The sequence below is a fragment of the Pipistrellus kuhlii genome, unplaced genomic scaffold, assembly GCF_014108245.1.
Source record: "Pipistrellus kuhlii isolate mPipKuh1 unplaced genomic scaffold, mPipKuh1.p scaffold_m20_p_6, whole genome shotgun sequence".
NCBI classification, from domain to species: domain Eukaryota; kingdom Metazoa; phylum Chordata; class Mammalia; order Chiroptera; family Vespertilionidae; genus Pipistrellus; species Pipistrellus kuhlii.
Genome location: NW_023425562.1, coordinates 27,986,666 through 27,998,867, shown reverse-complemented (window position 1 = coordinate 27,998,867; position 12,202 = coordinate 27,986,666). Strand labels below are relative to the sequence as shown.

At 35.1% G+C, this 12,202-nt stretch overlaps 1 protein-coding gene across 2 annotated transcripts in view; it reads left to right on the top strand.

Moving 5' to 3' along the window:
• The window catches only part of VAPA (VAMP associated protein A), a 42,400-nt gene extending 30,198 nt beyond the window's left edge, over nt 1-12,202 (top strand). For both annotated transcript variants that reach the window (XM_036419530.2, XM_036419531.2), the window contains 2 exons: nt 4,346-4,519; nt 8,509-12,202. In XM_036419530.2, the coding sequence (XP_036275423.1) occupies nt 4,346-4,519; nt 8,509-8,667 (333 nt within the window). In that variant the 3' untranslated portion in view covers nt 8,668-12,202. The remainder of the gene's footprint in view (nt 1-4,345; nt 4,520-8,508) is intronic.

The window sequence follows — 12,202 nt, the reverse complement described above, 5'->3', positions numbered from 1 at the left end:
AGTGAGTAGAATAAATGTAAGTTTGAACATAAATATGAAGTTGCTATAATTTTCCCTGTCACTGAGATTTTGGGAGCATCCTTTAAAAAGGGAGTTAGGTGCAGATCTGAATAGACTAGCAGGTGTGGCAATCAAGGTAGGAGCTGGCAAACATTGATTTCCAGGCAAGTACTTGTGTTTATATATATATTTAAAAAGTAAAATTATTTTATGCTTGTTATCAAATAACAAATAATAGTAACCCCTTTTTAATTTTCATGATTATTTACAAATGCCCCATGGTAGGAGAATTTGTGGTATAAGCCCCAAAGATCTTAGGTCATACTTGGATTTATTAATGTCTTCGTGTGTGTGTGTGTGTGTGTGTGTGTGTATGTGTGTGTGTATACACACGTGTGTACACTTGCAGGTAGTGTAATGGTTGCTGTATGATTCCTTCAGCATTTTTTGCTTATTGGAAATCCCAGGAACCCCACAGTGAATAGGTTTCTTATGCTTTGCTTTGGCTTTGCAGAGAATATGTTTGGTTTAAAACATCTGATCCTGTCCTTGGCCGTGTAGCTCAGTTGGATGGAGCGTTGTCCTATACACCAAAAGGTTGGGGTTTGGATCCCTGGTCAGAACACCTAGGGCAGCCAACTAATTGGTCTTTCTCTCACATCACTATTTCTCTCTCTCACTCCCCTTTCCTCTCTCTCTAAAATCAATAAACATATTCTCAAGTGAGGATTAAATATTTGTTTTAAATGATCCTTTATGTAAATTTATCATTATTAGTTATTGATGAACCTAGAGTAACAGAATTGATTGTTACTATATAATCAGTAACCTTATTGTTCAGACACTGCCTTTTCCAAGGATAAGACCTTAATTATGCCTCTGAACGGTTTGATGTCTTAGCTCTAGGCTTTAACTTTTATATATTTACACCCCTTACTCATAATAGTCATAAGAATAAAGTCGCATATTTACATTCTTTAGCTCCCCTGTCCTTCCCAAGACTTCATTGCAAAAGCTACTTTGCCTTATATTTTACCTTTCTCAAGTTCCAATCCCTAGCTCATTTTTGTCTAATTATCCCCAATAGGAATTACTTAGAATATTGGACCTAAAAGTTGTTAAAAAAAAAAAAAATACATAAGTAAATTCATTTCATAGATGGAGAAGGGAGTACTGCGGATAGGCTAAATAATATAAAACTGGTAAAAGTACAAGGTAGTGTACATTTTCTTAATTGATATTATGGCCTTGATTTTTTAGTTTATTCTAAGTTACAGCATTAAAAAAGTTAATGTAATGTTACTATTCATCAATTTCCTAAGTGTTGCAGCATGTTGTTGAATCCCTCTAGTTTGCCTTTTTCATGGTTCTTAGAACAACCAATCTCCACTTTCTGGACCAGTCTGAAGCATCTCTCAAGAACAAGCTGTTTTCCTGGAGCCAAACCTCACTAATGGAGCTCCTGAATGGAAGCATATACTTAAAGTCACAGCAGCCTTAGTGTTTCTCATCAGGCTCTTCAAATTGTTACTACATGAATGACTCAGCCCACCCCTCCTTTTAATCCCCAACTAAGTTAGGTTATAATGCTTATATTTCAAATATACATAAATAAATTAGATTTCTTTGCATCTCTTATGTATGTTGACTGGTTTGTAGGGGCCCTAAATAGTACATTATACAATTGCACTCCATGTAACTTGTTCCTTGACTGACTTGGCTCACTCTTGAAATGTGTTTAAGCTTCACTGTATCTGTTGGATTCCTAATCTTACGTTTATACTGCACAGGTTGGTTATGACATTTCTTCTTTTGGTTATAAAAGCAATATAATATCATTAAGAAAAATTTCTATAGTAAAGAAAATCTAATTCTGCCACTGTAAGAAGATATTTATTGACGACATGTTATTTAAATCCCAAAGAGTGGGAAGCAACCCATTAAATATCCCAAAGAGTAGGAAGCTACCCATTAAATGTCGGAGTGAAATGTTCAAGTAATTTTGGTAAAGCACAGGATAGAATATTTAATGACATATGTTGTCATTTAAAATAAAGATATGCATATAATTAAATAAAGATTAAAATTTAAAAAAATGTGCTTATGAAAAAATATTGGAAGATAACATAAATAGTAGTGGGTTGATGAGATAATGGGAGGTAATTTCCTCTCAATTACAAATTTTCTGAAATTTCAAGAATTGATTTAAAAAGAAAAATCCAATTGTGAAGAGTTTGATAATTTTTTTTTTTCCTCTTGTTGGCCTCATGAATCTCCTTTTAATTTTTTAGGCAGTTTTTTTATATGAGCAAGATATTTTTTCTCCAATTCTTAACCAAAACCTAAAGATTTCTCAGTTGCGATATTTTTGACTATTGCCTTTTTTTACAGAGGAAGGCAACATGCCACCCTTGTTTTCAGAAGTTGGACTTATTGTAGGTTGGAATTTGAACACACTTGAAAAATCATTTTAAAATATAATTACCGTTAAGGAAATGAATAAGAAATAATATGGTAGAGAGCAAAATATATCTGAAACATTTTTTTAATAATAGAGATGGGATTAGTTGGGGATAGGGAAGGATAGGGTGAAGAACAAGAGAGCCAGCAAGAGAAAAACTCAGAAGAAAATTAAAGTAGCCTTCTTAAAATAATCATTCACAACTGTAATATTTCTAAGAAAAATGGAAAAAAATTCAGGTAAAATACTATAGAATGTACATTACAGCCTCATTATAACAATGTTTTACATGGATTTAGGCATAATGATCAAATCACATGCCTTTATAAGAAAATACTAGTTTTGCCGAGACTGGTTTGGCTCAGTAGATAGTGTCGGCTTGGGGACTGAAGGGTCCCGGGTTCGATTCCGATCAAGGGCATGTACCTTGGTTGCGGGCATATCCCCAGTAGGGGGTGTGCAAGAGGCAGCTGATCGATGACACTCTCTCATCGATGTTTCTAACTGTCTATCTCTCCCCCTTCCTCTCTGTACAAAATCAATTAAAAAAATATATATATATATATGAAAATACTAGTTTTGCCCCTTGAACAGTTTATTTGCACTTAATACAAATTTAGGAGCTGGGGTGATTTGATAGGGATGTACTCTGTAATTAAAATCTCAATGAGTAAAGTTAATTTGGAAATATTTTTGTTAGAAATTTATAAAGTTAATAAAAGTTCATATATTTTTTAATCTAAAATTAAATTTTAAGCAAGTAAAATTTTAATTAAAAAGATCACTAGCACTAATATTGTTATGTTGTAGTGCTAAGATAAATGATGTTAGGCTTGAAGGATATGGAGGCACTTTAGATCACACGCTCAGGAGTACTTAGGTACTGCTTTAGGTATTTATCTTCACACTTTTGCCACTAGTTCCAAATGGATAAGTATTGGTAAGAATTAAGATTTTTGGGGCTCATAGTTTTAAAAGTGTCTATGTACTGTGATTCCATATTGAATTTGGTGAATTAAAACAACAATGATATTATTTGAAAGAATCATTTATGTTTGAGTTTAAGATCATGGGATTACCTTTCTTCCTTTTTTTTTTTTTTTCTTTTTTCTTTGCCATGATATGTTTGTGTTCAGTATATCCCCTTGAAGGTTTATATCATTCAGTCATTTTTCCTCCTTTAATTGAAGTTAGGCGTTTTTTTGTTTTTTTTTTAATAAAAAATTATCTTTATTGTTGAAAGTATTAAAAATGTCTTCTCACATCTCCTGCCTATTGATCCCCTCGATCCTGTTCCTGCTCCTTTCCCAGGCCTTCACCACACTTTACTCTGCCCATGGGTTATGCATATATGCATATAAGTTCTTTGGTGAAGTTAGGTTTTCCCCCTACCCTCCCAGAAACTCATTTGAATTGCAGACTCAGAGCACTGAAAAAAAATGACCTTCCTATTTGCTTGTCATCATTCAACATGCTTGCATTGAATAACTACTGTTGGTCAAAGTGCTGGGTTAAGGGGTAAATATAAAGAGAAATGACTCTTGCTCTTCCAGCTTTTGAAGTATTGTAGGAAAGAACATAAGAAATACATTATTATGATATATGATAAGTGCTTTGGTAGAGGTAAGTGCAGAGGGTATGGGAGTAGAGGAGGGAGTGGGCTTATTTTCTTATCTAACTGCTAACATTTATTGCTTTAGTCCTTCTAAAATTGATCACAGGTGACCATAACATTTGCTATCAGAAAAGTTCTTAATTGAAAATTGTCAAAACTTTTAAGTAATTTTTTTTTAAAAGAAGTTGGTGGAGCTTAAATTTTATTTGTTTAAAACCAGTCAAGAGATTTGGTCAGTTAAAAAAATTTCCACTGTCTTTGTAATACAGAATGATATGGAACCTAGCAAAGCTGTTCCACTGAATGCATCTAAACAAGATGGACCCATGCCAAAACCACATAGTGTTTCACTCAATGACACTGAAACAAGGAAACTCATGGAAGAATGTAAAAGACTTCAGGGAGAAGTGATGAAGCTATCAGAAGAAAATCGATACCTGAGAGTAAGTTGATTTTGAAAATACGTTGATTTAAATGAAGGCATAGGATATGTGAATATTATTAGGCCATCTTATCAGTTTTTAAATTTATCTTTGGTCACTTTCCCCCTCCCCGTTTTTCCCCAATTTTATTATGTCCTGTCCTTTGTTCTCCACTCCCAGCCTCTTTTGACAGTTTTACCATGACTTCTCATTTTTCTAGGCATTGCTAGCTTCCTTTCTTGTTTGTACTCTTCACATTCTGTGCCTCAGTCTTATGAATTGCCTGCTGTCCATAGAGTAGCCAGCCACTGGTCATCTGGGGCTGTTGAGCACTTGAAATGTGGTTAATTTGAATTGAGATATGCTGTGAGTAGAAAATACACACTGATTTCTTAGACTTATGCCAAAAAAGTAAAATGTCTTTTTTTTGTATTATTACATATTGAGATAATATTTCAGTTACATTGGGTTGAATACAATATATTATTAAAAGTAATTTTGCCAGTTTCTTTTTACTTTTTTAAAATAATATATATTTTATTGATTTTTTTACAGAGAGAAATTGAGAGGGATAGAGAGTGAGAAACATCAATCAGCTGCCTCCTGCACACCTCCCACTGGGGATGTGCCCACAACCAAAGTACGTGCCCTTGACCAGAATCGAACCTGGGACCCTTCAGTCTGCAGGCTGACACTCTATCCACTGAGCCAAACCGGTTTCGGCTCTTTTTACTTTTTTAATGTCCTACTAAAAACTTTGAAATTACATATGTGGCTCACATTTGAAGTTAAAATTATATTTGTATTGGGATGTGTTGGACTATAGTTTCTCGAAGAATCCTCTCTGTTTTATTATCCCTCTCTTGCTTTAGCTTAAGTTCTTCTCTCTGACTGGAATGCCTTGAGTTCTTGTCCCTACCCTCGCAGCAAAGACATGCATTTTCATCTCTTGGTACTTCTTTCTTGCCATTTTAGTGTAACCTTTTTTAGGATACTCTTTCCTCCAAAGAAAGAAAAAAGAAAAGAAAATTTGTTTAGGAATGATACCTCCTTTGTTTCCATCATACCTGTTTCTTTTGTGGGCAGTAGTTTCCTTGGGGGCAAGGATTGTGTGTGTGGATTCATCTTTGCATTCATAGCACATGCATATAGAAGACATGAGTAGATTTGAATGAATAAATGAACAGACTGGTGAATTGAGGACTAATTTGAATGTTCATGGCATTTATTAATAATTAGTCTTTCACGAGTAATTATTTCAAGATTTGAATACCTTTAAATTTCTTTTTAAGGCTTTGAATTTTTTGTATCAAAGTAGATGATACAAAAATGTATGAGTAAATAAGCTATATTATGGAACTTGATCTACATTTGGTTATTCTGTTTAAGTGTTATAAAGGAACTACTTTTTAAAAAATACATTTTTGTTGATTTCAGAGAGGAAAGGAGAGGGAGAAAGAGAGATAGAAACAGCAATGATGAGAGAGAATCATGGATCGGCTGCCTTCTGCATGCCCCCCCCCCACCCCCCGGGGCTCGAGCCTGCAACCCAGGCATGTGCCCTGATCTGGAATTGAACCGTGGCCTCCTGGTTCATAAGTCGACGCTTAACCACAGAGCCGGGCACATAGGAACTACTTTCTGAATCAGAGGCACTGTATCTTGAATTGATAATGTGTTGAAATAATTTTTCTGGCTATCTCTTCATATTCCTTAGTATCCCCTTAGAGACCCCCCCTACCCCCACCTGTCTGCATAGTGGAAAAATTATCTCCATTTCATATTCACACATCATGCAGTTTTTGTTACTTTTACTTTGTCTGCCATGACTAGTACAGTTGTGTTCTTTGATGAAAGTTATGTTCCTTAATATGCTCAGTGTATTTGTTCAAAAAACCACTTTATTTCTTGGCAGGGAGAAGAGAAGTGGGAATGGTGGGTAGGACTGGCACAGGTAGGGCAGGGCTGAAAATAGGAAAAGTAAACAGGGAGGTAGGCGAGTGAGACTTAATTCCATCAGCTGTTTTATAGGCTGATGTTCTCTAGGAGATGTTACTTGAAAAAAAGCATTCTGCTGTCTAGAAGATAAAAGATAAAAAGACCACTGGCTTATAGAATCAATTTTAGTCTTTCTTACATAAGGCCCTTCATAATTTGGTGCCAGATTAACTTTCTTGATATCTGATCACCACACCCCCCCCCTCACCTATTTTGTTCCATTAATTTTTAGAGAGAGTGGAAGGAGAGGAAGGGGAAAGGGGAGGGAAGGAGAGGGAGAGGGAGAGGGAGAGGGAGAGATACTACCTCCCGCATGCATCCTGACAGGGGTCAGTGATTGAACCTGCAATTAAGATACGAGCCCTTGACTAGGAATTGGAACCTGAGACCCTTCCATCCATGGACCATTGCTTTAATCATTGAGCAAACCGGCCAGGGCTTCTATCTCTGTGGTTCTTAATCTGTCCCTTATCTGAATCTCCCAGAGAGCTGTTTAAAAATGCACCTGGCCAGCCCCTCCCCAGACCTCATGAATTAGAATCACTTAGAAACTTTTTTTTTTTTAATTTCTTTATTGATTTCAGAGAGGAAGGGAGAGGGAGAGAGGGGGAAACATCAATGATGAGAGAGAATCATTGATTGGCTGTCTCCTGCACGCCTCCTACTTGGGATTGAACCCGCAACCCGGGCATGTGCCCTTGGCTGGAATTGAATCTGGGACCCTTCAGTCCGCAGGCCGACACTCTAGCCACTGAGTCAAACCGGCTAGGGCAGGAACATATTTTTAAGTTCTTGCTGGGAATCACTATTTCTCCACACAAGATTAACTAGCATAATATCAAAAATAACCATAAACACTCAGAAAACCTAGTAATGCAAATAAAAAGGTATGACATCAGGTGAACTCATTTACCTGGTACACTAGAGGAATTAGTGTGAGAAAATAAAAATTAGCTTGCTCTGAGGAAATAAAAATGTGCCTTGTTATTCATCTGGTTGACAAAGCTAATTGCCTAGGTACCAGGTACAGATATCAGTATTTTCCCCAAAATACTGCAGCAGATAAAGTGCAATAACAACCTCCTACTTGGAGTGACTACTGCTGTCTTAATGAGAAACATTGTCCCCTAAATCATAGACTGTCAGAAAATTTGCTATGTGAAACCATCATAACAGTAAGAACGAAGCAGCCCACTCTTGTCTGGAGCATCAAAGTCACTTTGGTGCAGAGAAGCAGCCTCCCTGTTTAGTCCAGGTGCAGAGCTTTGGATGGGTTTCTTATACAACATTTTACATCTCTTGTAATTTGTAGTTTCTAAAGAAACAGAATTCAGTGTCTATAATACTTTGCAGTTCAGATCCAGTGCTGGTTCTTTTACACACAGCCCTTCTGCTTGGAGCATATCAAGACACTATTATTTAAATTTCATTCTGAACTTATCAAGGCCTGCCTCTTCGGTGAGGTATTACCTGTGCCTCTGCTAGAGGGTGCTCCGCTTGCAATGAGGAAGTAAATCTGTCAGACTGCAGTTTTGTTTCTGGTAGTCTGGCTGGTGGGGCTAGGACACGTGTAACCATTGTAAAAATACTATGGGCCACTTTGGAAATAAGTGCATGCACAAAACACTTTAATTGTATTAATTTTAATGGGATTTTCCTACTATGTATATACAACCGTATCTGATTTTTCATGCTTTTAAGATTGTATTTCTTAGCTTCAGTTTTTAAAATCGGCATTATTGAGGTATAATTTACATTCTGTAAAGGCACTCGTTGCGAGTGTACAATTCAATGATTTTAGTAAATTTATAGAATTGTGTAGCCTTCCCTAGGAACCAGTTTTAGGTTGTTTGCATTACCCTAGAAACTAGTTTTCTTATACCAGTTAGTTTTATTCCCATCCTTAACCACATGCATACTGTCTATTGATTTTTAGCTCAGTAGTCTTATTATATGCATATTTATATTTAAAACCTCTTTTTTTTGTGTTTGCATATATTTTTTCTCTCTAGGATGAAGGCTTAAGGCTCAGAAAGGTAGCACACTCGGATAAACCTGGATCGACCTCACCTGCATCTTTCAGAGATAATGTCACCAGTCCTCTTCCTTCACTTCTTGTTGTAATTGCAGCCATTTTCATTGGATTCTTTCTAGGGAAATTCATCTTGTAGAGTGAAGCATGCAGAGTGCTATTTCTTTTATTTTCTCTTGACCAGAAAATGATTTGTTTACCTACCATTTCATTGGTAGTATGGCCCACGGTGACCATTTTTGTGTGTACAGCGTCATATAGGCTTTGCCTTTACTGATCTCTTACGGTTAGAAAACAATAAATACCAACTTGTTCGGCTCCTGGACAAATTGTATATTACCAGATCATCACTAGCAGATGTCAGTTGCACATTCAGTCCTTTATGAAATTCATAAATAAAGAATTGTTCTTTCTTTGTGGTTTTAATAAGAGTTCAAGAATTGTTCAGAGTCTTGTAAATGTTATTTTAATAATCCTTTAAATTTTATCTGTTGCTGTTACCTCTTGAAATATGATTTATTTAGATTGCTAATCCCACTCATTCAGGAAATGCCAAGAGGTATTCTGTGGGGAAATGGTGCCTCTTACAGTGTAAATTTTCTCCTTTACCTTTGCTAATATCATGGCAGAATTTTTCTTATCCCTTGTGAGGCAGTTGTTGACTGAATTTTTCATCCTTACAATCCTGTCCCATGGTATTTAACATAAAAAAAAAATAAAACTGTTAACAGATTCTTGCTCGATAGCTTGTTTGTGTCTGTTGTGTCATTAGAAGGGGATACCAGGGAGTCCACTCTATGATAATTTGAAATTTATAATGCATAATTTTATCTCGAATTGAAACCCTTCCAGATATTACAATATTTGTAGGTGAAAGTCCTCATTCTATTAAGGAAAGGAATTGATAAATTTCAAGCTACTTTTGGTATTTTGGAAAATCATAATTAGTTTGTTGTTAAGATAATATAAAATAAACAAATATCATGAGGATAAAAGTGTTGTAATTTTTTTTCAGTTTATGTGTATGCCTTGTGGCTTTATTGTGTTTATCCCATTTTAAACAGGTTCTTTTTTATCTTCTCAAGAAAGACTTGTTCTTGGTTGTTCTAGTCAAGTGCTTTTTAATGAGCCTAATAATTCCTTATATAATATTTTATAAAAAAGAGTTAAAAGTAGGTGTTTTTCCTGCCCAATTCAACACTCAAAGTAAATTCCCATTATAGAAATTTGTTATTGAGCAAGCCTTGGGAATCTTCTTTGTGAGAAATGCCATTATTCTTTGCAAACTTATCTGTGTGAAACACATTTTTAGTATAAATATGCATTATAGGGCTTGCATTTATTTCATATGTATTGTATTAGCATAGAAAATTTTGGAAACAGAAAATGTATTCAAAAAAAAATTTTTTTTTAACCGAGTACAATCTAATACAAGTGAATTTTGATCCCCAAAATAGGTGTTGGTTTTGTAAAAGATAAGCTTCTATCTGAAAGGGAGATTGGACTTTGGGACTTGATATGGTGCAGTGAAGCGTATTAGGCCCAGGTCTGTGTATACATTTTATAAATGAGTGAACTGCCTAAGTATTTTGGTTGTCTCTTCATTTTAAGTGTATTTTGATTTGTCAGGTCACATGTATTGTGTCATTGGCTCTGAGGTATCTTCTATATAGAACCTCTTGCTTATATGCAGAAGTTACTAAAAACAAACACAAGTAACACCTCTCCATTACTGGCATGCTGCTGCAGGTAATGTTTCCATTGTATACTTCACAGTCACTGTAAAATTCCTTCCCCTTCCTGACAATGAAAAGCATGCTAGAGAGAGTTTTGATTTTTGTCCCATAAATGAAGAATTAGTAATTCCTTAGCTTAAACTCTATATAATCTACATTATTGGTGATAAGTATCAACGTTGACATTTCATGGCTGTCATTTTTTTAAAAATTGAAGTTCTCAAAATAACAAAATCCCGTTTTATGGGAATGCTCCTTAGAAGTCATTTTGTTCAACCCCTTTGTTTTAAAGTTGAGGAATCTGAGGCCTGTATGAGAGTTAAGAGAACTTTCCCCATGTCCCATAGGTATTTAGAGGTAGAGCTGTAGCTAGAAATCTACTTTCCTGATTCTAGTTTGGTGTCTTTTTTTGGTCACTTTGTAGAAAAAAATATTTGTATTAATTTGACGTGACTGAAATAATGAACATAAAATGCTATTTAATAAGTGAGAAATTTTCTATCATAAGCTTGTATTACAGGCTACTGTTGAATAGTCTCATGTATATGTTTGCTTTAGGTGTTTAGGCTAGAAATTCCTACCCCTCATTGGTAATAAACACTACGAAATACAGTGTATTTTTAGATAGGCATTCTACAAAATGCATTATGCAGTGGTTGGTTTTGAGATAGATTATAATCTGGGTAGCATCTGCAAAAAAAAAGTGTTCTTAATTGCTTTACAGTTCAGGAAATACTCCAGTTGTATAGACTTACTTTCTGTTCCTTTTAATTGCTGTATGAAATGTGATCAGGTTATTTTACTACCATTGGTTAGAGTCCAACTCTATTGACTGATAACAGATTAAATTGTCTGTCTTCATTCCTTACATGTTTAGAAATTTTTGTCTGCCTGCTTACTTGTATGTAAGCATGAGGGGAAAACATTGTTGCTAATACTGAAATCACAATCAAGAAACTAAGGCCTTAAGTTCATATGTGACGCTAAATGCACTTACCTTCATAATATACTACCTTAACTTTTGCCCATTCTTGTATTTACAAGAAGCAAATTTAAGGGTTGTATTCTGAGTGTGTAACCTTTTAAAAAGTGACACTTGGAAAAAATATGTATCAAATTCAAAAATTCTGGTCAAAGAAAAAATAATACTAATTTCTTCAAGTATCTTGCTCAGAACTTCTAAAGTTAATATTATCTCTCTGGGAATTACTTTTGGATTGTAATCATTCAAAATATGCCACTTCAAAAACAAGTTTTATCAGCAAGGCATAAAAGAAGAGTTCTTTCACAGTATAATCCCAAATTGTGATCTTCTGCCACTTAAAAGCAATCAGCTAACAAACAGCTTTCCTAGAGTTTGCACATTCCTATTCTGTGATTTGGTGTGTGGGTAGATTTTTAAAAATTGACCTTTATGAGAATTAGGGGGAAATGTTTACCATATGGAAAAACAACAATAAGAAGGTAAAAATGATCTTTATTTTCTAGCTTTCAAAGGAAATTAAACTGTTCAGCGAATAAATAAACTGATTAAAAATGTAGTGACGTGTCCTTTTCCTTTAAAAACAAAAAAGTAATGTTATTTCAAAAGATTATGATGGTTTGTATGTTTATGTTCTGTCAACTAATAATAGCCAGTCATTGACTGGGAGTTCAGTTCTGATGACAGATAAGATTTTTGTCTAATCACCTAGAGGTTAATGCTTGTTAATAGGGAGTTGGGATCAGCTGGTGAAGTGCCACATTCGCTGGCCCACACTGTTGGTAGGAGCCTTGCTTTTGTAGAGTGCTGGGCAGCTACAGTGGTGCCAGACCTGTTGGGGACTGGTGCAAAGAAGTTTGGACATCCATCCTTAAAGAGAAAGAACATTTTATCTTTCTGTGTTTCTGATTGTAGAAATAATAATGTGCATTTTAGAGAATTTGAAAAATACATTA